Genomic DNA, 26,518 nt, shown 5'->3' on the forward strand with positions numbered 1-26,518 from the left:
ATCTCTCCCCAAGCCAGCAGAATAACCAAAGACACTAAATTCTGTTTAAATTTTTAAAGAAATGTTTCTATATTTCCTTCACTCTTTCGGACATTCATATCAAAGCCAAACAGAATGTGTTAGACATGGGCCTCGTGCAAAGTCATTGAGTGAATGTTCTGCTTGCAGGGGGAGGTCAGTACCATTCCTTCCACCAACCTGGACTGAGCTTCAGGGCACAGAGCCTCAGCTGTTCATGTCAATATCCAGTTCCATTTATGAAGTGCTCAGTAGGTGAGCCCTTATGAATGAATGAACAAACCTCTCCTTAGTCTCCTCTGTGCCTCTGTTCTCACCATAGTTCATCTCACCAAAGTAAGGGCCAGAAGGACCCTCAGAAGTCACCTTGTCCAACTGCCTGTTTTACAAATGAGGCCCAGAGGGGGTGAGTGACTGGCTGGAGGTCACACAGCAAATTAGAGGAAGTACAGGTGCAAGAGGACGACCTCTTCCTTCCAGAGATCATCCTGAGACCTCCCACAGTGTCTGTCGCCTGAAGCAGGAGGGTGACATTGGCCAGGAGAGATGAGAGCTTCCTTTATTGGTCACCTTGCTGCTAAGTCCGATGCAACCTTCCAAGGGACAACCTCAGGGTGGCTTCCTGGGCTGTGGGTTGTCTTCGGATCGTGAGATTGATTCCCCCAGAGACCTGGGCACCTTCCCGCCACCTGCCTTCACCTGGAGAAGAGAGCAGCTCCACTAAGGAGAGAATGTCTGGTCCTTGTGTGGAAGTGGCACAGATGTTGCCCCATTTGGGGTGCGGAGGTGCAAAAAAAGCAAAGTGCAGGGATGCAGGTCTGCTGGATGATGAGAGGGCCCGGGAGAGGCTGTGTCTCCCACGGGTGGCATGGCAGGAGGGCGATCCGGGTGGGGAGCCAGGCAGAGGCCAGCTGACCTTGAGCCGGTAAATAGCAACCTGTGGGAGGAGCCAGCCTGGGCCGTGAAGGGGGCAGCAGCATGGGGCCCTGTCACAAGGAGAGGCCAGGAGAGAGAAGTGAGCCCTGAACTTTACCCTGGGCTGTCCCTCGGCTTCCCAACCTTTCCCCGTTACTCTCGGGCAGCTCGGAGTGGGTAGGGGGACCAACTTGGGGAGAAATGTGTGCCCAGGGGGGCCAGGAAACATCGTCCCCATCCCGTCATTTACAGCAACTGTTTGTTGTGGAAAAGTCACTTTGCTTCTCAGAGTCGAGTTTCTGCATTAGCAAAAAATGGATAAATTAAAAATCTTACCTCATAGGGTCACTCATGGCTTTGTACAAACCGTTACCCATAGGAGTGTCTATTCGTGTACTGTGTCGCCCCTCTGTTTGGCGTCTGGTACACATTCCAAATCTGTGTTGACTCAGTGGACAGCTAAACCTTAGGGAGCATTTCCTAGGTGATGAGCGGTCGTTTCATCCTCATCAAATCTATGACTGTCCTCTGAGGGGCACAGTGACTCTTCCAGGCCACACTGCTGCTAAGCGCAGAGCTGGGATTCGAACCGGGGCCACCTGACTCCCCAGCCAGTGGGCTCGACCTCCACGCACCGCCCTTTACTCTGTGATCCTGCTCCATAAACTGGGAAGTTTTGCATAAGTAATACACGTGGGTCCCCGGAGGAGGGAGAGGAGTGTGATTGGCACTCAGTGGAGGAGGACACGGGGACAGAGGCAGCGACTTCTCCAGCATCCGGGCCTACTATCTTTCTATAAGAATTGTTGCACATTTTACTGTAGGCAGAGCTCCGGAGATCCCCAGCCACACCCCCTCTCCCGCCCGCGACCGCCCCCCGCCCTCCGCCTCAGCCACTCACGACCACGTCTGGGTTTGTGGGCGGGGCCAAGTCGGCCTCGCTCGGCTGCGGCGAAGCCCCAAGGCTGCTGGTCTTCTGCTTCCGCCATTTGGCTCGCTGATTCTGGAACCAGATCTGAGATGAAGGCGAGAGAGGATGGAGATAAGCAAAAGGGATTTTCTCCATCTAGTTCCTCCCTCCAAAATGCATAATGACGGCGCCTTCCAAGGGACCAACCCTTTACAGTAGGAAGCTCCATGGCATCCAGGATTTCTTTGGATCTGATCTGCCTTGAGAGAGGGGGCCGGGGATCACAACCTTCAGTACCTGCAGAAGTGTGGACTCATGGGATGGGGTGAAGCAGCTGGGTGCCATGTAACTGGGAGTGGTGGAGTCTGCGGTGAACAGTGGCTAAAGGGGGCAGCTTCTCAGCTTTAGCCAACAGTCACCATGTGGAAATGTGAGGCCAGCGTTGCAAGCTCATCCAACTTCTAAGGCAGAAATCTTGATTTTTATGTGAAAGCGCTGAGATTTAAGATACCGTGCAGTTCATATAAAACCCATCTAGGTTCTTTCCTGCTGGTGGGCCACCGGTTTGCAGCCCCGTTGGGCCCCGTGGCATCTGTAGGTTGGTTGAATGTTGGCGGTTCCCTGTGTTCACAAGTGCCCTGATTGTCCATGACATGCTGCCATCTGCACTTGGTCATACTGCCGAGGCAGATGCTGAATTCTGGGCATTACACTAGATGCAGGTGCTACCCACCTAGCTGGTGACTGTTTTCAAATAGGAAGAAAAAGGGGAGAAGTCCAGAAAGGGGCGGTCGTTCACCAGAAGAACAGTAGGTTCCAGTGAAATGAAGGGTGGAATGTTGACATAGACCCTGGAGCAGATTTTGAATTCGAATGAGTCCATCATATATTTTTTTTAATTTTTATTGAAATATAGTTGATTTACAATGTTGTGTTCGTTTCAGATGTACAGCAAAGTGATTCAGTTATACATATACATATAAATATATATATTCTTTTTTAACGTTCTCTTCCATTATAGGTTATAAGATATTGAAAGGTGGATGGGGGAGGGATAAATTAGGAGATTGTGATTAACATATACACACTACTATGTATAAAATAGATAATCAACAAGGGCCTACTGTGTAGCACAGGGAACTCTACTCAATACTCTGTAATAACCTATATGGGAAAAGAATCTGAAAAAAGAATAGATATATGTTTATGTACAATTAAACCACTTTGCTGTACACCTGAAACTAACACAACATTGTATATCAAATATACTCCAATATAAAATTTAAAAAATTATATTGTTCTGTTTTTCAAGGATTGCTTTTTTGTTTATTCATTAAAAGTGAAATTATTAAAAAAAAAGATATTGAGTATAGTTCCCCCATTATATTTGTTAAAAAAAAATGAAGAGTGATTTAGAAAACTGTTTTAGAGAGAGTGCCAACATGTAACAGTTGGATTTGCTAGAGCGATTCTTGCAGGACTGGGGATAAGCAGAGGGCGAGGCATACCCCTAGTGAGTGACAAGGGGCTACTGGATCTCTAACCACAGAGGAAGCCATAGACACTTGGGGGGAAAAATGACAGATTACAGATTAGGTCTCTGACCATGGAGGGTCCTTGCCACCTCTCTGTGCTGCCTCCAAAGTGATGCCCATGTGTTCTAGGTCAGGGGTTGGCAAACTAGAGCCTTGGCCTTTCTCTGGCCTCCTACCTGTATTTGCACAACCCTTGTGCTAAGAATGGTTACACATTTTTAAATGGTTGGGAAAAAAATCTAAATGAGAATAATATTTGGTAACACATGCAAATGATACAAAATTCAAATTTGGGTGTTCACCAGTACAGTTTTATTGGAACATGCTCAGTTGTTACATACTGTAAACTACGGCTGCTTTTGTGCTACAAGGGTAGAGTTGAATAGTTGTGACAGTGACGTTATGGCCCCCCAAAGCCTAACTTAATTAGCATCTTGTCCCTTACAGGAAAAGTCTGTGGAGCCCCGGTCTAGATTGTCAAGACCTATTTTGTGAATGAGGCTGTGTGGTGGACGAGGTTCTGGAGCTACAGCCAAGTACAGAAGGAGGGAGTGGAAGCAGATATCTATGCCACCTCCGTGTCCATCCCCCAAGGTGAGAAACCATCTTATAACTATGGTGGCCTCATTTCCTGGAAGATGATATTTGGCCAGTGTAACTGTACTCATGAGATAAAGCCAATGGAAAATTTCTGATGGGACAGCCCTAGAGGGTGCAGGATACATGGGATCTTACCCATGGCCCCAAGTGCACTGAGGTGGGGGGCCGAGGGCGGGGATGGCTGTACCTGTACCCGAGCTTCTGGGAGGTTGATCCTGGCTGCCAGCTGGTTGCGGACGTAGGCATCAGGGTAGTGGGTAAAGTGGAAGATCTTCTCCAGCTCATGCAGCTGCTCTGTGGTGAAGGTGGTTCGGATCCTCCGCTTGCCCTTCCTCTCCTCTGGATGGAAGAGGGTCCAAGTTGGGTTAGTGACCTTGGTCTCAGTGAAGCTTTTGTGCTGTCTTGTTCTACCTGTTCAACCCCTGTTGCCACTCCTTGGCCTCTAGCTCCTTAGGTTTGGAGTTTTACAAGGTTCTCTTTCCTAGAAACTCTGCTCCTAGGCTGACCCCACTCTCCCATCCATCCTGGACAGTGTGGCCAAGATGACCTTCTAGAAACTTCTTTGATTGTCCTTTCTGCTGCTCAGATGCCTTCAGACAAATTTCCCTTGTCTGTAACAAGGAATGGTAAACCACAGCTTGGGGGCCACATCTGGTCCACTGTTTGTTTTTAGAAATAAAGTTTTATTGGAACACAGCCTGACCCATGGGTTTATGTATTGTCTATGGCTGCTTTGGGCAGCCCTAGGCGACTTTATATGGCAGAGTTGAGTCATCGAAACAGAGACTGCAAAAGCTAAAATAATTACCATCCAGCCCTTTACAGTAAAAGCACAGCAGTCAGCCCCTGACAGCCTGTTTCCAGCCACATGACTAGTCTCATGCCCACTCAGAGGCGCTGCATCATAGGTGGGGTCCTAGTGCAAAAGGAAAATGTGGGTTCAGAAAGAAAGCTTTTTCCTTTCTTCCTCTCTCTCTCTTGACTTGTCAGGGTGGTTTTTTATTTGCTACTTAAGGCCCTGCTCCCTTGGGCACAGGGATACTAATAGCATGAGTGTGGACCCTCACAGGGCCCACCCTTCGACTTGGTGCCGGGGTGCCTGTGCCTGACCTTGACCCTCCTCACATCTGTGCCCTTCCCTCCCCAATACCCCCAACACAGACGACAGAGGAGGCAGCAGTCACTGGGTAGGGGCGGGGAAACAGGTGGCTGAGAGCCCATCCCAGGGAAGCAGGGAGGCGGTGAGAGGGGCGCTGAGCCTGAGCTGAGGCTCCAGGCCCCTGGTACGTGGTTCGTGGTTCCACTGGATTGCGCTTGCGAAACACAGATTCAAACATAAAATCATGAAGAATTTCAAGAGGGTGACCATGAGCTTTAACCTGCAAGTGCCAGGCCTCCGAGTGCAGGGCCCTGTGCAACGGCACTGGTCACACACAGGCCCATGAAGCTAGGCCTGCGTGCCCGTGTGTGTGTGTGTGTGTGTGTGTGTGTGTGTGTGTGTGTGTGAGAGAGAGAGAGAGAGAGAGAGAGAGACGGGAAATCAGGTATTCAGTTTGGACGTGTTAAATTTGAGATGCCTGTTGGCTATTCAAAGCAAATGATCAAATAGGCAGATGCTTATGTGTTTGGAGCTCAAAGGGGATCTCGGGACTGAGGTTCACATTGGGGACTCATCAGCGTATATTTGGCCTTTGATCTCATGAGAGTGGGTGAGATCACTTAGGCAGGAGGAGAAAAGTGGAGGGTCTAGGAGTGAGCCTGGGTCCGTCCACTATTTAGAGGCTCAGGAACCAACGGGGGACCCAGGAGAAATCAATGAGGGAGGCCAAGAAGGACAGGTCTCTTTGGTAGGTGACAAGTGCAGTGACGTGGACACCTAGCGAAGAAACTCTTTTAAGAAAGAAGGCTCGGCTGTGTCCATGCTGTGACTGGATTAATTGCAATGAGGACAGAAAGGGGGTCCTTGAACCTGGCTGCGTGAGGACCTTAACGTTAGCAGTTCCCACAGAATAGGGGCAGCAAGGGCTCAGGGGCAGTGGGCAGAGGAGAGAAGGGGAGGGGAATTGGAGGAGACAACAACTGTGCACATCTTCAGAAAGGTTTGCTGGGATGTGGAGGAAATATTGCAGTTGACAGCTGGAGAGACCATGATCATGTGGTCCCAGGGATTTAAAACAAATTAACAGTATAACATCACATAATCTCTCCAGCCAGTCTCTCTCTCAGTCTATTTTTGGGGGAACCCTACCTAAGACAGAGGGAGCTCAGATCCACAAAATTCCACAGAAAACGTGGGGGAAGAGAGGTTTGGAAAGAAGGGAGTGATCACAGACTTTAAATTAGAGAGGATGAAGGGGAAGAAAAATAAGAAACAATCAGTGTGTTTATTCAACACCTGTTAAGTACCAGGTACAGTGCTAAACCCTGACCTTGGCCTGTGTGTGTGCATATTTAGCTTGCCTTGTTCCAACATGGATTTGTGAGGCATGTGGTCCTGAATTTGGCATTCAGGACATCATTGAGATCCACAGGAAGACTACTTGGGTTGAATTAGGATGGTCAAAGCCAAGTGAAAAAGAACAATTTTGTGTTATCCACAAACACACTAAATACAGTGTCTCTGATACTGGGTAGGAACTTCAACAAGTATATGTTGTATTAAATTGGATGTGGTGTGAGTGGTTGGGGTGAAGTCAAGGCGGTGAGGAAAAGAAGAACTTTTATGTCGAGAAGGTGCGAAAAAGGCTAGAGGGAGGTTGGGGAAAAGTCTGGAGTGCGGCCTGGAGCATATATCTAAAGCCTCTCAGGAGGCGAAACTGAGGAAGAAGAGTGAGGGCTTTGGCGGATGCTTGATGGAGCAGGGCTGCGGGGCAGGCTGGTCAGAGGTGCTCATTATACCTGGCATTAAGTTGTTCAGGACAGGACAACGGGAGCTCAGGTCATCAGCAGAGAGTGAAGGAGGTGGGAGGGATTAGAGGCTGGAGGAATGAAGAAGGGATTTGGAAAGCTGCTCTGGAGAAGGGTGAGAGAAGCTAGGAGAGTAGGGAGGATGGAGATTCAACCAGCCTTGCTGTACCTCCTGATGAAACCAAGGGACGGTGAACATTGGAGGAAGCACCAAACCAGGTGGGGCAGGTTTGTCTCTCTGACCATGGACTTCTGAGGCCAGGGTTACAATTCTAGTCTGACTTGCAACAAAGACCACATGATGCAATTTTAGGAATAGTAGGAAAGGTACCCCCCCCACCCCCCCCACACACAGATCACCTTCACTTCTGGGGCCAATTCCTGCCATTCTAGTTGACCACCATGGCTCCTGATTGCTTTCTCACTCCTGTAAGAAAAGTCTGCTCTCAGAAATGATGGTGAATCTAGGTACGTCCTGTCCTAGCATCCCTCACGCACATTGGCAAGACTCAAACCCTCTGGGGAAAGAAGCCTGCTGTTCTCTGTGTCTGTGTCTGTGTCTCTCCACTGTGAGCTCCTGGAGGGCAGGGACTATACATTGGACTTGCTGAGTAACTGGCACCTACTGGGAGCTTCATAATTATTTGCTCTAAATGAATAAAGGTGAAGTTTAGGCTCTGTTCTCAACCCATTCGGCAGATAAGACACTGTCACAAGAAACAACGCGGAATGATTTGTCTGGACTCTTGTGCACTGTCAGATGTCACAGGTCGGGAGAGAGCAGAATTAGCTGGAAAGGAGGGGTAGGGATCTAAACTCTTGTTGAGGTCTCCTTACTTCCGCTCAGTCCGCTTTCTTTTTCCCCCCAAAAGAGGTAAAACGACCACAAACTATGAGCTGGAGTAGACACGGTGAAAAATGGATTTCACTTGTGACGGTTTAACAGCTGAAGAGATCAATTAACTTTTATGTGTGTGTGTGTGCTTATTATCCGTCCTGCTATCATTGGACAGTAGAAAACCCACTAAGCTGGATGTCAGAAGCCCTGAGCTCTGTTCCTGGCTCCAGTCTACAGCTTGGGCCATGTTTTATTTACTCTCTGGGCCTCAGTCTCCCCATCTGTAGAAATGGGCGAGGAGAGAGGTTTGAATGATCAAATCGCTAAGGCCCTGACATGCTGTAATTCTTTTTCTCTTCAGTTGGAGGCTGAATGGCTTAAAAGGCCTGGCCTTGGGCTTGCCTGGTGGGTGAAAGGAGAGGGCCAGAGAGGAGAGATTTCTGCTGAGGATAACTCTCCCGGCTGAATTGCTCCTGCATCTCTGAGAGTCAACAAGTGCATTTCATAGTCTGCCTTTGGTCTCACCCCTCCTGACTACCCCTCATTTTTGTTAGTCCATTTTTTTTTTTCCCTCAAAGTACTTTTACTCATTTTTCTGACTGTTGGAAGCTTCTTGGGAGTTCCGGAAAGCGAGATTTCAAACATGATTACCCCCTAGAGTAAGCTATTGGATTGTGAACCAGCTGATGTGATCTGATTTCTCTCCTTCTCTATCCCCTTTTCCCTCCTCAAGTCCACCCTACTTTTTAAATTTAAAAAAAGAGATATTTATTCTATGTTTAGAGCTGATGATGTATTTAAGGGATAGAGCCAAACCCAGCCAGAACTGATGTAGAGAGTAATGGCAAGCCATGCTGAAAGTATTCATTCATTCATTCATTCATGAGGTCAGCATGTTAGATGACATTAGTGATACAGTGCAGTTCTATAGAAAATTGCAAAAAAATTTCACAGAATGGAAGATTCCAGGTTGGACGGACAAACTGAGGTCAAGGACAGCATGGATCTGGGATTCTTCTGGGAATACAGAGCTTTGGAATAGAGGATACTGAACAGAAAACGTAGGGTGCTGAACCAGAATACAGGAAAGTAGGCAATGTGGAGAACAGAGGATTAGAAACAGAATGTAGATTGTAGTAGAAATAAGCCATCTCCTCCTTTTTCCCCAGAAGGAAAGTTAGGCAAACAGGGGCTCATGACTAAGCATAGATTCCTTAATAAAATGATTATTTCAAGTTTCTATTTATGTAATTAAGGGAGCAGCTATTAGGATATATATGGCTTTCCCGTATTTCCTGTAGGACCAGAAGGGCATCGTTTGGAGATAAGGTGAAGAGGAAAAGATCTGAACCCTACCCTGCAAAATAATTGGGGAGGGGCTGCTTGGCAAGTTATGGGCCAGTAAGAAAAATATTGTTCTCATTAACTTTGAACTATACATTCTCAGGATAAATGTTTATTCTTGAGAGACGATGATAATGATGGTGATGGGATCTATGTGTATGTGCCCAACAGCTGTAGTGACTTCTCCTGTGAAGAAAGAGGGGTGTCTAAAATTCACATGGTTGGCGAGATGGAGGCTGAGCCCCAAGTGGACCGGGCTGCAGGACTCAAGGGCCAAAGCCCCTCCCCTAAGACTGAGCATGGGTTCTTGGGGTGTCAATAGTCAAACACTGATTGTCCCCGTCCAACTCTTCTTGGGATGTTATCTGGGACTGAATATCCCTAAATTGGAGAACTATAAAAAGGAATGGTAGGGAGAGGGGTCCTGGAGTTGAGATCACCCCCAGTGAGTGGGGGTCCCTGAAATATGACTAGTGACACCCCACCAGAAGAGCCATTTTGGGAGACAGATAGACTTGAGCCTGGAGCTAGGCAAACAAGGTTAGGATCTAAGGCTGGACCTTGTTAAAATTTTAACTCCTTAGGTCTGCCTTGTTCAGTATGGTAGCCACTATCTACTTGTGGCTGTTAAAATAAAATAAAATATACAGTTCCTTAGTCACACTAGGCATAGGTCAATAGCCACCTGTGGCCAGTGGCTACCATATTGGACAGCACAGATATAGAACATTTCCATTATCAGAGAAAGTTCTATTGGATAGTGAGTGCTACCTTACTGGTTTTCTCATTGGGTTCTTGAACAAGTCATACTCTGGGTCTCACTTTACGTCTCTTCTTGTGTTGCAGTTTCCTCTAATTGCCACGTTTGTCTAGGAAGGAGAGTATCCATCAGTCATAGAGCTGACTTTGATGGTGCTGGGAAAACTGGAAGTACAGGGAAAGTGAGAGGAAGGGAAGACTGGCCCAGGCCCATCTCTCTGCTGGTGACTGGGGAGAAGGAACGTGTCCAGTGGAGAGGATGGTGCCCTGGAGCTCCGGGTGGTGACTCAGAGCACAGTGACCTGCCCATGGTCCACAGGGCAGGGAGGATGGGGGAGAGCAGAATCTGAGGGGCTGGCTCAGGAAGTATGAAGGTCAACACTTCAGTTTTCCCATCAAATGCAGGAGGAGGCTGCTCTAGGAAAGGAGTGAGGGGACCAGGAAGCCTGAGGCTTGGGTTACAGACCACAGTAGGTGATGAGAGAGATGAAGCAGGGGAGGGAGGCAGAACAGCATAAATGGAATGTGGAACCGAGAAGGCAGAACACAGGACTCTGCAGGTAGAATTTTGGAACCAGAAGGAACCTCATTAAACAGGAAGCTGGAAGTACCAGTTCATGGTTGGAGTGCCCATTGCATGGGATGATTCTTAATCATGGGGAAGGGCTGGGATGTTCTGGGCCCCGGCTCAGAGAGGATGATGGGAAGTGTGGAGCCCCATCCAAGGGCACCCGGGAGAGGGTGGGGAGACGGGGCAGGAAGCGGGCAGGGAACTGCCGCCCCTTTCAAGTTGCCCCTCACCCGGTTATTAATTGTTGGAGCTGTGAATCCCACTTCAGTGGGTCTTCAAAGAGAACGAGTCAGCAGAACTTAATTAAACCTGAGACGTTTAGCACATTGATCATAAGAAATACACAATTTACACAGGTGATTAGGTCACCTAATTATAAACTGATGGTTTTCCGTGCATGGCTCCCTCCCCTGATTGCTCCTTCTCTGCCGTCTGCTAATTGGCTGCTCAGCTAAGGCCCCGGGGGCTTTGCAGCTGGACTGAGACTCCCGAAACCGGCCTTGTCCTTGTCTTCCCAAGGCAGCGGGTTCGGCAGGATGGAGATCCAGGCTCCCTTTGGGGCCCTCCTACAGGGTGAGGACACCTGAACAGGACAGGTGGGGAGTAGGGAGGTGCCTCCCAGGGAAGAGATGCTCTGGCCTCTTCCCGCCGGGTGTGGTCCTGGACTTCTACATTTCCCTGTGCCCACAGCGTGCAAGGCACACTCCTTGGCCCAGCATTCAAGCTCTTCAGGCTCCCCGCTTCCCAGGGTCATCTGCTTTCTACCCAATCATCGCTTCCATTATTTCTGCGCCACCTGATGGCTTCTAGATTCCCCAGATCGGCCATGCCTTTTTATCCTCCAGGGACTTGCTCTCACTACCCCCTACATCTGCAAGCCTGTCCTCCTCCTTTGCCTAGTAAACTCTTACTCATCCATCAAAACCCAGATCAGTCAAAGATTTCCTTCTCTCTAAGGTCTGTTGTGAATCTCCATGTGGAAACACAACAGGTTTTTTGTTTAATCGATAAGAGTGCTAAATTTCAGTGTGCAAGAAACCAGCCTCCACATTTGTACAAAAAAATCTCTCTCAATCTTCATGTATCCGTGTATCAAAGTGTTAATGGTACTTACTACTGCATAGGAGATGGTAGAGTTATAGCTACATTTTCTTTTATCTTCTTTCTGTTTATCTGTATTTTTATTTTCTATAATAAACGTGGATTACTTGTATAAATAAACAACAACCCAGCGAATACAGCTAGAGTAGAAAGAGATGAGGATAAAGAAATTGCTAAAAAAAACAGCTGAGAGACCATTGGAAAGCTCACCAGCCACGGATTTGCGCCCTGTTCCCAGGGGTGACTGGGTCAGTGCCCATCCACCCCTCAGCAGCAGGAAGATGGTTATTTTCCACATGTATGGTCTCCCTTTCATAATATTTTTTATATATGGCTCTCAGCATATGTCCCCTCATACTCTACCACACTTTTCATATGTGTTTTTTCTTTTTAAAATAGAAGTTGTACCTTTGTTTCAAGGATTTTGTGCGGGAAAGCTACAAAACAAATAGCACGAGGGCTCCTCTCTTGACACCTTGTGAGGGCACCAGAGTGTAGCCTGCTCCGTCCCCCATTCATCCAAGGTCTCTCTGACTGTGCAACTCAGCGGAAGCCTGAAATTCCCCAAACGTAGGTTTTAAAGATGCTGATGGACATAGATCAGCCTACCTCATGCCTCTCACCTCCGCCGACATTGGTCCATGATTTCTCAACTCCAGCCACCCTGAGTTTCTTTGTTTCTCAAAAGGAATATTCCATTCTATTCCTCTGGGCTGCTTCACCTGCTTCCCTCTGCCTGGCGTGCTCTCTCCCCTCCTCTGCCTGGCTGCTATCTCAGATGCCACCTCCTTCTGAAGTCTTCCTTCAAGCAGAGTTTGTTGCTGTCTCCTCTGCGTTCTCAAAGCACTGTGTCAGGGTTGTATGTTTCTCTGTGTTGTTACAGTGTGCTTGGATTTGGGCACAGGGTACTGCAACATGGGCTGATTACATGTGCTTTCAAGGTGGCATCATATTTCAACAGTTATGAGAAGGTGTGTGTGTGTGTATGTGTGTGTGTGTGTGTGTGTGTGTGTGTGTGTGTTTGCTTCCCTCCTGCCCTTATTCCTTTCCATTCTATACTTGTGACAATGCAGGGGAACAGACAGACGACACAAGCTGTGAAGCTAGAGGATGTTTTCTGATGTGACACAGGAAGTGTCACAGAACTTGTTTCTATTCAATGCGGGAATCCATATTCAGTTACCCTTCCTGCCACCGAGAACTGAGGAGGAAGTTAACTAGCTCTTATCTCTGTGAAAATACATACAGAAGGCCAGCCCAAGTGCAGGTGTGCAGAGTACCCAGATTAGAGGTATCCAAAGCCCCAGGCCCTGTAAACAGGGAGAAGAGCCATTTCTGGCCAAAAAATGATTAACAACTGCTACAGTACAAGGAGTATTTGGAGGAGTAAACCTCTGTGGCAACAAGCATTGATTAAAAGAAAGGAAAAAAGGAACTTTGAGAGTTCTATATATGGAGACCGAAAGTGACCTGTGAGGAGTCATAAGGAATAAGAAACCATCAACCCAGTGTGGAAGAGTGTGAGGACAAGAAGAGGAACAGCGAGAAGAAGGCTTGGCCCCAGCCCTGAGCCAGGGCTCCCCCTCCCAGGGCCCAGAGCAGAGCAGAGCCACTGCCTTTAGTTCTAGGCAGCTGGGGGCTGAGGAGGGAGGGCAGGGGAAGGAGGGAGGGGAGGGGGACAAGAGAGAAGAAAGAGGAAGGGGACAGGGAAGAGGGGGGGAAAGAGGAAAATGAGGGGGACGAAGAAGTGAGGAAAGGGGGAGTGGGTTGAACTGTGTTCCCCTCAAGAAGAAATGTCTAAGTTCTAATCCCTGGTCCCTGTGAATGTGACCTTATGTGGAAATAGGGTCTTTGCAGATATGATTAGGCTAAAGTTTTTTTTTTTTTTTTTTTTTTTTTTTTTTTTTTTTTTGCGGTACGTGGGCCTCTCACTGCTGTGGCCTCTCCCGTTGCGGAGCACAGGCTCCGGACGCGCAGGCTCAGCGGCCATGGCTCACGAGCCCAGCCGCTCCGCGGCTTGTGGGATCTTCCCGGACCGGGGCATGAACCCGCGTCCCCTGCATCAGCAGACAAGACTCTCAACCACTGCGCCACCAGGGAAAGCCCTGCTAAGGATCTTGAGATGCAATTCTCCAGGATTTAGGGTGGGCCCTAAATCCGATGGCAGGTGACTTTATGAGAGAAAGGAGAGGAGGGTTCCACACAGACCCAGAGGCCTGTGGATGCGTCTACAAGCCGAAGACGGCTGTAGATGGTCAGCAACCACCGGAAGCTGGGAGAGAGCCATTTGAGTAGGTTTTCCCTCAGGGCCTGTGGAAGGGATCAACCCTACCAACACCTTGGTTTTGGAATTCTGGTTCTGAACTTCTAAGATAATACATTTCTGTTGTTTTAAGCCAGTCAGTTCGTGGTAATTTGGTACAATGGCCACAGGAAGCTCAGACAGAGGGAGAGGATGAGGGAAAGAAGAGGAAGAGGAGGAAGGAGAAGGGGGAGGGCCGCAGGGGCTTCTAAGGGGCAAAGTCTGGAGGCATTGAAAGGGCAAGAAAGACTGAAGTGGGAGAGATGCTCCATGTGCCTGGAAAGTGAGGGACAGGAGGCCGTGATGGGGATGAACCTGGGGATCGGCAGGGCCCGTCTGTGAAGGGCTTTGAATGTCACACCAGTGGGTTAGGGGTTGATGAACTACAGCCTGAGGCCGGATCTGGCCCTCTGCCTGTTATTGTAAATAAAGTTTTATTGGAAGATAGACATACCCGTTCATTTATACCTTGTCTCCTTTTCAGCTGTGATGGTAGAGTTGAGTAATTGCCACAGAGACCATCTAGCTATCAAAACTTAATGTGTGGCCCTTTGTAGAAACGCTGCTGACCACTGCAAGAAGATATTCTTCCAGGCTCAAGAATTCCACGGCGCCCCCGGCCACCTCCACCAGATAAGAGGGGCGGAAGTTAGCACCGCCCCAAGGTGGTGTTGCCTGGACTCTCATTGCTGACCCCACTTCTGCTCCAGGTGGGTGGCCACTACTTCTGGTTTTTTTCACCTTTGCCTCCCCAGCCTGCCGCCTGGCCCAGAGTAAGCACTCAGCAATGATTCACTGAGGGACTGAATGGCCCATGAATGGACAAGGGAAGATATCTGTGTCCCTCCCAGGCCAGAAGATCCACACTGGTTTACCCACTGAAGTGGTCCCTTCTTTGCCCATCTTCCTCTCCCCTTTCCCCGCCGGGACTCGCAATTTCCCTGCAGAGGGTCATCAGTGGGACAGGTGCAGAGATGATCTCTTTCTTTCCAGGGTCTGATCCTCCAGTATAAAGTCACTTCCTCCTGACTGGGTCTCCCTGGACTTTGAGGACCCCCGAACTCTGGGGGGCTTTCCTCTCTCAGGAGGAGTGAGCGGGCAGCTGGGCTTAGCATCCCTCCAAATTGGGAGACCCTCTTGGATTTTTCCACGGAGGCTGGGGAAGGTCCAAGCCTTAGATTATGAGGGTCCCTGTGAGAGTAGGAAGCTGTGGGGAGGGACCTGGGTCCCTGCCATGAGAAATGAGGGAGGCCCAGCACTGGCCTTGGTCTGGATCGCCGACCTGGCCCCAGATCTGGCCCTTATTGCTCTGTAGCACCGAACAAGCCAGTTTGCCTCTCTGGACTCCAGCCTCCTCAAAAAAACGGTCCTTGGACCACCTGCGTCAGACTCACTTGGGAGAGCTTGCTAGAATAGATTCCTGGCCTCCACCCTAGACTGGAGGCAGAGTCTTAGGTGCCAGGCCTGGAATGCTGCCTCTTCACAAGCTCCCTAGGGGATTGGGATCCTGAGGTAACGCTTTGCAGTCAACCTCCAGGAGCCCCTCTGTGAAGCCCTTTACGTGGAGACAAAGAGGAGTTTATTCCTCTGTTGTTATTATTGGGACAGGGGAGGGCCCTGGATGCACCTCTTCTGTCCTGTTGCCCATTCCCTGAGGGCTCCTGCATGCTGTGTGTGTGTGTGTGTGTGTGTGTGTGTGTGTGTGTGTGTGTGTTTGGTGGGGAACAGGACAGAGGTGGAGAGGCATCAGCTGGGCCACCAGCACTGGCGGGGGTGGGGCCTCCTGGGGGGCAGTGAGAGGTGGAGGTGGCGAGTAGGTCCTGCCCCGCCTGGCACGGACACCCCTCTGCAGGGAGGAAGCTTCTGCCATGGAAAATGCCCACGAGTGACACCACCAAGGCTTTTGCGCAAGCAGCTTCTTGTGGAATCGATCATGGCATGTCGGAGCGGGGAGGGCCCTTAGGAATTTTCTAGCTCTGCACTGTCGTGTTCCAGATGAGGAAACGAAGGCCCAGCCAGGGCAGCGGCTTGCCTGAGGTCCTCCAGTGCATCGGTGCCAGACCAGGTCTTAGGGGCCAGGTTTCTGGAGTCCCAGCTTCCTGCCCTCCCCGCCCAGCCTAGCATCTCACAGACTCCAGCTCTTTGCAGTTTGTGCAAGTTACCTTTATAGTTTCTGACATGCTGGCATCTCACCTGCATTATTACTTACTTCACATTTAAACAGACTTTTTTTTTGGTTTACCTAAATAAATACACTTATTTTAAAAGAAAACCTCACATCATGACCACAAGTGGGTAAATGGTATCATGTCTCATAAATAGAAGGTTAGTGTAGAAATCATTACAGAACGATTGACATAAATAATCTTTGTAGACAGGAGTAAAGATGCAGATGTAGAGAATGGACTTGAGGACACGGGGAGGGGGAAGGGTAAGCTGGGACGAAGTGAGAGAGTGGCATGGACATATATCCACTACCGAATGTAAAATAGATAGCTAGTGGGAAGCAGCTGCATAGCACAGGGAGATCAGCTCGGTGCTTTGTGACCACCTGGAGGGGTGGGATAGGGAGGGCGGGAGGGAGATGCAAGAGGGAGGGGATAAGGGGATACATGCATACATATAGCTGATTCACTTTGTTATACAGCAGAAACTAACACACCACTGTAAAGCAATTATACTCCAATAAAGATGTTAAAAAAAAAATCTTTGTCTGCCTGCCCCTCGAAGTCATCTTGAAAACCACCACGGCGACCCTTACGAATCTTGGACGTGCTGAATTCCAGCCCAGCGGGGAGACGGATGGATTTAGGCCACTTTCAGGAATACTCTAGAGTGGATGGTCTCAGACCACCAGGGTTCAGTTCTAATGCTACCCACTCTGCGGTTTTTGCAGGTGATTTGTCTTCCTGGTTTCATCAGCTCTAAGGCAGGGCTCACAACTGGATATGGATAGAACAACGGCCGTGAGATTGCCATGAGAGCCGTGGAGTACCGTCCAATCTTACGACTGCTATTTTCGTAAGCGCTCACTGGGGGGTCTCCTCTGGGTCCAGCGGGATGGCTGGCGTGAAACATGCCAGCAGCTTCAGGGGAGGTTTAGAATGACTGGCCTCCTTTTTGCCATCAGCCAATGTCAGGCTAGGAGAAGGCAAGCTGCTCTGGGAGGGGAAATCAGATCTCTCTCTTTCTCCGCAGCAGAGAGGACAGACGTGGATTTTATGTAGCTGCAGCAGGAGAGACTCTGGTTAGACCCTTAGAAGAACGGTTTCTGTGAATGCTCATGGCTCATTCAATCCACTGGAAGATACTAATGAACTTCTCTACATTAAGCTGGGGCCCTTTCCTATTGATAGGCTGAGCTACTGGGAAAGCTGCCAGCTCCCCGGGGACGTGTTGCCCGCCAGGGTCTTTCTCTTGGCCCGCCTCTGAGCACAATCTCCATCTTGGGAGACTTGACTCGGTTGGAGGGATTGGAGCTCCATGCTCGGTAGGAGAAGACATCATGGGCCCCCCCGAGCTTCCTTTCCTTGGATTAAAGGGGTGGAAAGGAAAGAGGACTGGGACCCTTTTGTGAGATACTCCAGGCTCATCTCCTATCAGACTCCGGTGGGCCCTCGAGACATCACCAGCTCCATTTCCTCCGTCACTCAGCCGTCTCACCAAGGGTGAAGCTGAGGCCAGAGTGGAAAGGCACTTTGCCAAGGTGGCTCAGCAGGCCGGGGGAGAGGTGACACTGACTGCTGACTCCTGACTCTTAGCGTGTGTGTGCCCTCCTCCAGCCCTCCTCCAGCTGGCTCTCAAGCAGGGGCCTGGGATCTGGTCATTGTTATTTGGGGGCAAGCCCTGGGGTGGGCACTGGCCTGGGGTGTGATCAGGGTGGGCAGATCCGGGGCACAGCTTCAGCCACTAGAGGCCGTGCAGGCTGAACTCTGCTTACGTAGGGAAAGAACATGACAGACCGAGCAGGTGTTTGGGGGCGGCTGGGTCTCGGGTCCTCTGCTTTGTGACTTGGGGCATCACCCACCTCTTCCCTTTATAGATGAGTTTCCACATCTGTCAAGTTATGATAGTTATGCTTTTCTACTGAAGTTAAAGAAGAGACGTGCACAGCCCCTGGGGCAGTGCCGACCACACTGTAAATGCTGAATGAATGAACGATAACTCTTAGCTGTGGCCTGGTTACAGGAACGAGCCCCAGGTCCCCGCATCCTGCAATGAACCGAGGCTTGGTCCGCATTGAAACAGCCGCAGTGCCGGGCTGGGTAGAAGAGTATTTACGGCTAACAGCCCAGTGCCTAACATCTCTGAATTTTGAAGGCTTCTCTTCTGTTGGGAGCTTCCTCTCTGCCTGAGTGCAGCTGGGTCTTGGAGACCCAGGAGCAGATGAGAAATGGCCAGAAGACACTTACCCTGGGGCTGGTCGTGCGGGGGTCTCTCCGGCCCAGAGTCTGCAGCTGCTGCTTGCCCGGTGCCCTGTCCATCTGCCCCTTCTGGCCTGACTGCATCTCTCCTCTCAGCCGGCCTCTTTAAGATCTCCTCGATGGAGAAGGACAGGCCCCGCTTCTTTGGGGCCTCACAGCACCCCGAGCTCTTCTTCTCCATCCCCCCATGGAGAGCCGGGCCGGCCTTGGCACCCTCCGCGGGCGGCTGCAAGGGGGGCAGAGGGGCCTATGCCAGTGGAGGGTGGCGTTCTTCCTTTCCCGAAGCTCCTGGAATCAAGAGAGTGAGCAGAGGTGGATCCTCGTGTGGGACTGTCCAAGCAGGGTTATGTCTCCACGGGGACTTCCATGGGTCACCTCAAAACACCCTGGGATCAAGGAGGCAGGTCACGTCGGGAACACTGGAAGGGGCTGAACCCTGTGCCCGGGGGCTCAGAGCCCTCGCCAGCTCCACGTCGAGGGAGTCACCATTGCCAAACTGGGTTCAGCTCTACTGCAGCGAGTCTTCTCCAGGGTGGTCACCTGCACAATCGCCAGCGTAGGCCGGGGACCCCGAGGTCACGGACAGTGGGGAACATGGCAAAGAGCTGGAGGGAGGAGGGAGCCTGCCCCGGGGAGATCTGGAGGTGGGGTGTCCACCTTCGCCCTTTCCGCTGGCTCCAGCCAGGCCTCTGGAAGGCTGGGGTGCCACTGGCGGGCCCCAGGTGCCCAACTCAGTCCTGGGCCACGGTGCAGCTGGAGGGGCGCTCCCAGAAACCCTCCTGGGTTTCTCTTGCTTCCGCTGCTCCCAGACTCCAGAGTAGACCTTCCAGAATAGCTGTGCTTTGGCTGCCCTGCAGATGGAGGCTTTGGAAGGGGGTCACTGGGTCACCACTGCCAGGCTGGCTCTCTTCGACGGGGCTGCGCTGAGTACTGGTGTCTGAGTCTCCCCTGGCATCTCTGGTCCGACCATCGCTTTCTTCTGTTCTCTCCCTGACTTCACTGCACAAGCCTGTCCATTGGCTCCGGGCCCGGGGTGCCTCTCCCTTCCTTTTGGGGTCCTTTCTTCCCCCCCTCCTATTTGCGTGCCTCTTACTTGCCTCCTGAGACTGCACTGAAGGGGCACCTTCTCTTTGTCCAGGAAACTGTCCCCGGGGAGCTGATAGGCACCGACCCGTCCTTGCCAGGAGTTCTGTTCGCAATTACTGTGTAACCAGGGAGGAGGAGAAGACGGCTGATAAGAGAGGAAACTCTCCACCCTCTTTACGGCCGGGGATGCAGGTGTTGGGGGAAAGGGGTAAGAAGCAGAGGGAGACTGAAGGGTGGGGATTGGGGGTCCCAGGGAGGTGTGTGCAGGGGAGCTGGCCAGGCCAGAGCAGGACAAGGGAAGGTGGGAACAGCATGGCCAGGAAGTGTCCCCAGGCCCCATAACATGTGTTTACTCAGCAGGGAGAATTTATGGGTCACACGTAGGCTGGAGGCTGGGCCAGGGTGTGGTCTGCTTGGTGCTGGCCGAGGGCAGTCCCTCTAAGATGTGCTGTCCTGGACTTGCAAATATCAGAGCGAGAGGGGTCTCCTGAGGTCCTCATGGGGTGTGTGGGGAAACTGAGGCCCAGACCACGGCACAGTCTCATCTAAGCAGGCCTTTGGGGAGCTCCAGGGTGCCAGGCTGGCCACAAGGTGCCATCTGAATGAGGGTGACGGATACCCTGGGAGAGACTGGGAGCACGAATGGGGCATTAGAATCCAGACCTTCTCTCGGAGGGAGGGGGAAGGGGAAGGCCGATCCTTACTCCCTGAGGAGGGCGAGTCAGAGCAAAGAGCATCTGTCCTGTTTCAGGAGCCGTGGCCCTGGGAAGGCTCAGGTGGTCTGGTCTAGCTCGGGGAGGCTGCCACCGCTGCTGGTCTAGCTCGGGGAGACTGCCACCGCTGCAGTCACAGGTAAACGCCCAAATCTTGGGAGCTTCACTGCTTACTCATGTCACAGTCAGTGTAGTTGAACATCCCTTTGGGAACCCAGGCTCCTTCCAGACTGTGATGCTACCCGGATTCAGGATTTCCAGGGAAGTGGAGAGAGCAGAGGAGGGAATGGTAATGAGTCAGCAGTGGAAGCGGTTAAGTGACTTCTGTTCATATTCTGTGACCAGAATGAGTCATAAGGCCTTGTCTAGGTGCTGGGAAGGGGACTTCTCGTCTGGGCCAGGAGGAAAGTAGCCCAGCTGGGTTGGTGCACAGGGAAATGCCTCCTTTACGGCCAGGTGGCCAGAGTCCCACAGGAGTCAAGCCCCCTGTTGGCGGCCAAAGGAGTTGTTGCATTGGGAGGGTGGGTCTCCTTCTGCTTGGGGCGGAGAAGGTGTGATGGACACTTGCGGCGGCGGGTGAGGAGGGGGGACAGGGACTCCAGGGGCTGAAGCAGCAGAGGGGAGGGAGGGCCTGGAGTCAGGCGCTGTGCACGCACTGCCTCATCTAATCCACCCAACAGCCCTATGAACTGCGGTCGCTCATGCAATTTTACAGCTGAGGAGATGTGCCCAGAGGTGAGTGGCGGCTTACAGGGCTACGCAGCTAACCCGTAGAAGAAGCAGCAGTCAGACCCAGGTGAGTCCAGCTCTGAAACCCACACTCAGCTCCCTTTGCCATAATCCCCAGAGACCATCCGGTCCAAACTTCTCACCGTGCAGATGAAGAACCACATCTCAGAGAGAGAAGTTTCCAGAGTCACACCTGTTCTTTTCGGCAGCTCATTAGAGTTCCTTGTATTCTCTCTCTCCCTCTGGGGTGAGCCTCACCCTGGGCTCTTGTGGTGTGGACCTGGACACTCGCTCTCCTTCCTGACCATCACCCCACAGCCTGGGCATTCCTACGTGTGTTCATCCCCACAGATGTTTCTTGAGTATCTACTATGTGCCACTCACTAGATGGCACGTAGAGATGCAGATGAGTGAGCCACAGACCCTGCCCTGAGGGACACACACTCTAGGGTGGGGAGTGTGTCGGGGAGGGGAGAAGAGGGCAGACAGGCCAGTGAGTGGCCAAGTGGTCACTTTGGTGGAAAGTGGTCAGTGGTCAGTATCAGAGGAGTAACTCTGTGCAGCTCTTTGGATCAAAGAAAGCTTTGACGTGGAGGAAGGAGAGAAGGGGAGCCGTCGCACAAGTTCCCTCAGTCTACCCTAAAACACACGAGCAAGGAAAGACACCTGGCTGCACGGTGCAGTGTTGCTAGTTCATTGATGGGAGAGAGATTTTATTGTATGAAGAGGCATTTAGGAAGAACATGCTGGAAAGGTATGTTGGAGCCATCTGTTCATTTATATGTCCATCCATTTGCCATTTTCAACAACAAGGCTGGTCTTGGAGGGTAGTACGTGAAGCGAAATAAATCAGACAGAGGAAGTCAAATACTGTATGATTATCACTTATAGGCAGAATCTACAAAATACAACTAACTAGTGAATATAACAAAAAAGAAACAGGCTCACAGATATAGAGAACAAACTAAAGGTTACCAGTGGGGAGAGGGCAGGGGAGAGGGGCAAGATAGGGGAAGGGGATTAAGAGGTACAAACTACTATATATAAAATAAATAAGCTACAAGGATGTATTGTGCAACACGGGGGATACTGCCAATATTTAATAATAACTATAAATGGAACAGAACTTTAAAACATTGTGAATCACTATGACCATATAATATTGTACATCGACTAGAACTCAATAAAAAAATATTTTTAAAGCACCCACAATGATGTGCCGCACTGTGACTGCAGTGCTGGAAAGACAGCTGTGATCAAAACAGACCAGCCCCCCTCTGCTCATGGAGCTTACATTGGAAGTAGATAGTAAACAGGTAATGAATAAATGTCCAATGATGTATTTTCCATTTGTGACCACGTTGTAAAGAAAACAAAACAGGATGTTGAGCTGGAGAGCGAGCGGGTGAGGGAAGGTACTTTAGTTTTTTCAGATTTGACTTTTATCCCACAGGTGACACAGAGCCGTGGGTGTTTCTGTGAGCGATGGTTCATGAACCCGACCATAGGGCTAAGGGGAGTATCCACCGGGGATTTGAATAAGTCAGAGATGACTTACGGGGTGTGTGTGTTGGTGTCTGGGGGGAAGTGTGTATCAGGATGGGCTCTGTTGCAAGTTACCAAACACCCAACTTGAAGCGGCTTAAACGGTAGGGGTCTGTTAGCTCACAGGAGAATATTTGTAGGTTGGAGGCTCCAGAGCTCGTTCATTTGGGCGCAGCAACAATGCCGAGGGCGGGCACTTTCCATCTTTCTCCTCTGCCATCCCCAGTGCACTGGTTTTGTCTTTGAGCTTGTCCCCCGTGGCTGGGGATGGTCTCTGCAGCTCCAGGCTTTATGGCTTCACACACTCATCCCAAGGCTGCAGGGGAAGACTGGCCTTTTCTCACTCTTTTCATCACAGAGGAAGACATTTTCCAGAAACCTCCAAGTGGATTTCCTTTATTCCCCTTGGCCAGGACTGTGACACGTGCTCACACTTAAACCCATCGCTAGCAGAAAGAGTGAACCAGCCGTGGGGATCTCATTATTCACCGTTCGCTCCCTGGGACGCTGCAGTGGGGCTGCCTGCCGTCATCCCTCTGCTGCTCCGTTTCTGGATAAAACCAGGGGCCCGTTGGGCAGAAAGAAAGCAGCTCATTTATCGCTGTAGCGGGGATGAACCGCAGTGCGTGTGTGGCAGACCTAGTGGGTTTTGCTTTGGGATGTTGTGTCCGGAAAGGTGTGTGACCATGTGTTCTGGGGATGGGGGCTGTCCTCAGCGACGTGCACATTGACTAATTCCCTCCTAAGATGCGGGGAAAGAAGGAAGAGAGGAAGGCAGGAGGAAACAGCACTCCTCCGGTCCTCCCCTCCTGGTTACCCTTAAATGTACTCACACTGCTCATAGCTGGACCATTTCCTAAGTCCTCTTCGTATTGGTGTGTCTGATGTTTGCAGCCTCCCCAGAAAGTGGAAGTTACTCTCCCTGTTGTGCAGTCAAAGGGACTGAAGCCTGAGGATGGAAGGGACTCACCCAAGGTCTGTCTGGTAGTTACCAGCGAGGTAGAGTCCCAGCTTGAACCCAATCTTTCTATGACCCATCCTAACCTGTTTGACCCCTGCACCCCCATGCTGCCTCTTTGAGTTATTTCAAAATTCTGGGTTTTAAGAAGGAACTCCCCAGAAAGTTTCTGTATGGAGACCTCAATGGGTTGGTGGCTGAGAGGTTTGAGGTTGGAGGTGGGGGGTTCCCATTCTATTCTCTCCAGAGTAATTTTTCAGGGTCTAGACTTCTGTGCATCAGGGATTCTGTGGGCTACTTTATATAGGCTGAGGGATCGGAACAAGAATATAAAGATGGCCCATCATGGGATGGCCTGGTGAGAAGATCAGGAGTTCTCAGTGGACCCCTGTCCTTGCACTATTTGTACTTGAGACTTGGCATTTGACGTGGTCTCTTGGGGGAACTGAGATGCTTAGAACTGACATTTTGAGCTTGTGTTTGATTCTTTTTCACCCTGGATTCTGTTGAGAGCATTCAAAGCCCTTCGGTAGTCTGCCGGGTCTTTATGTTCCCTTACTTGGGAATGAGAACTTGTCCTTCCAGGCAGGCTGGGCATATGCTATAGGTGCCTTAAAATGGAGAGTGGAGATACTCAGTGCACAGGACAGAACACAAGGCTCTTTCCTTTCTGCATTTGGTAACCAGAGGGGCTGGACCTGGTTTAAAGTTGATTCATATCTCTCTGGTCAGGTATGTGCAGTCTGCTTGGACCTTGGGTTGTGTGTGATGGTCAAAATCCTCTATTTCCATCATGTATTTAAAGTCAGTCATACGTAGAAAACAAGCTTATGGGTACCAAAGGGGAAAGGTGGAGGGGAGGGAAAAATTGGAAGTTTGGGATTGACATATACATACTACTATGTTTAAAATAGATAACCAACAAGGACCTACTGTGTAGCACAGAGAACTCTGCTCAGTGTTCTGTAATCACCTAAATTGGAAAAGAATTTGAAAAAGAATAGATACATGTATGTGTATAACTGAATCCCTTTGCTGTACACCTGAAACTAACACAACACTGTCAATCAACTATATCCCAATATAAAATAAAAATTTCAAAAAATCTTCTTTAATTACCTTTAGTCATGTATTACAGTTTTCAGGGTAGAGGTTTTCCCACATCTTTTGTTGTATTTATTTCTAAGTGATCTATGTTACTTTTAGCCTCCACTGTAAGTGGAATTGTTTTGTTCATTTCACTTTCCAAATGTTTGGTGTTCATATATATAAAAACATAAATTTTCTATATTGAAGAAAACATAGAGTCAGTCATAATAACCTCAGAAGACCAGTAGGTCAATATTGGCGCAGGGCTTGCAGGGGTCAGCTTGAACCGCCTTGATTATCTATAGATCGTATCTCCTGTAGATGGCTGTATCAAGCAGTTCGTCACCAACGGATTTATAGGGTCTAGTGTTTCTGAGTATTAGTGCACGGCATGGATCTGGGAAATTTTCCACTCAGGGCTTCATTCAGCAAACATTCATCTGGTACCTACTATGCGTCAGATACTAGGCTAAGGAGGAGGAATATATTAAGACCAACGTGACTCCTGTCCAGATAGGGTTATGATCAGAGAGGGGACATGATAAGCAAGCAGCCAAATAGATCCTGCAAATTACGGTAAACAGTTTGAAGGCGAGAGTGCTGTCAATTGTATTACAGTGAGCCGGTCTTATTTTTTTTACAATGTTTAGGAAGGTGATGTTCAGACAGGGACAAAGTGATAATATCCATCCCACCTCAACCACAGGTATGGCCAGGCCCGTTAGAACTCATGGTTATACCTCAAAGGATGGGGGCATTTCAAAGAGAGGAATGGAATTTTCAAATTGGTTGAAGTTGCTTTTCTGAGAATCTCTTGAAATGCCTTGGGTTTTACCCCTTCACCCATTATCGACGGAGTTGCCGGTAAATGAAAACTGGCTTTGCTGGCTCCATGTGGATTTTGTCATTGTAGTTCTTGGTTTGATAAAGGCTGTCAGAAAGGAAAAAGAAAATAAATGAACTAAGAAATAAAAACAATTCTTAAACTGTGACCAAAGAAGTGAGTTGATGTATGAAGAGGAGTTGGGAGGCTTATTCGAGTTATAATAAAATTTAAGTCTTGCTGTGCCATGGTAGGGCATCTCGCTGGGGCTTCGTCCCCAAGGATGTGATTCAGGGGATGCTGACTGGTCCTCAGCATCGAGATGAACACGTTAGCACTGGGTAAATCCTATGTGGCAAGTTTTCCCTCTCTAGAATTGGAAGAAATGACTGTTTCTTTTTTTTTTTTTTTGCGTTATGCGGGCCTCTCACTGCCGCGGCCTCTCCCTTTGTGGAGCACAGGCTCCGGACGCACAGGCTCAGCGGCCATGGCTCACGGGCCCAGCCGCTCCGCGGCATGTGGGATCTTCCCGGACCGGGGCACGAGCCCGTGTCCCCTGCATCGGCAGGTGGACTCTCAACCACTGCACCACCAGGGAAGCCCGAAATGACTGTTTCTTTAGGTAAGTTCTAGATGGGGCGGTTGGCTTGTAGGGTTTATGTTGTATGGAAATAAGACATCTTTAAACTCTTGACTCCCACTGTCGTGGTGAGATGAAAAACTCAGGGAAAGGACAGATTGAGACCCATCTCACCACCCAGGCTACAGCTTAGAACCCCCTGGGGGGAGCTTTCACAAAATTCTCCATGGCTCAGCCCCACCCACACCAGTATGTCAGAATCCCTTGGTGAGGAAGATCGTGTACAACTCAATCTTATTTATTAATTTATTAATTTACTTTTGCCTGTGTTGGGTCTTTGTTGCTGTGCGCAAGCTTTCTCTAGTTGTGGCGAGCGGGGGTTACTCTTCGTTGCGGTGCGCAGACTTCTCCTTGCGGTGGCTTCTCTTGTTGTGGAGCACGGGCTCTAGGCACCGGCTTCAGTGGTTGTGGCTTGCAGGCTCAGTAGTTGTGGCGCACGGGCTTAGTTGCTCCGCGGCATGTGGGATCTTCCCGGACCAGGGCTTGAACCTGTGTCCCCTGCATTGGCAGGTGGATTCTTAACCACTGGGCCACCATGGAAGCCCCTATAATTCAATCTTAATAAATGCTTATGGGAGAAGAGATGCTGGGATACGGTTCCCCTTAGCAGGGATCTGGAGTGTGGGTTCTGAAGACCAGTTCTGAATTGATGCCCTAAATCAGTGCTTCTCAAAGCTCAGTGTGTGTCCACATTCCCTGGGAATCTTATTA

At 50.0% G+C, this 26,518-nt stretch overlaps 1 protein-coding gene across 1 annotated transcript; it reads right to left on the reverse strand.

Annotated features, from left to right (window-relative positions):
- Nucleotides 1-455: 455 nt before the first annotated feature.
- Nucleotides 456-19,194, reverse strand: ISX (intestine specific homeobox). Its single transcript, XM_033865688.1, is given in 7 exon segments — nt 456-532; nt 718-814; nt 816-1,004; nt 1,835-1,948; nt 4,166-4,317; nt 18,213-18,450; nt 19,114-19,194. Coding segments are annotated over 7 exon segments (948 nt in total).
- Between the last annotated feature and the right edge of the window lie 7,324 nt (nt 19,195-26,518).

The sequence above is a fragment of the Tursiops truncatus genome, chromosome 11, assembly GCF_011762595.2.
Source record: "Tursiops truncatus isolate mTurTru1 chromosome 11, mTurTru1.mat.Y, whole genome shotgun sequence".
NCBI classification, from domain to species: domain Eukaryota; kingdom Metazoa; phylum Chordata; class Mammalia; order Artiodactyla; family Delphinidae; genus Tursiops; species Tursiops truncatus.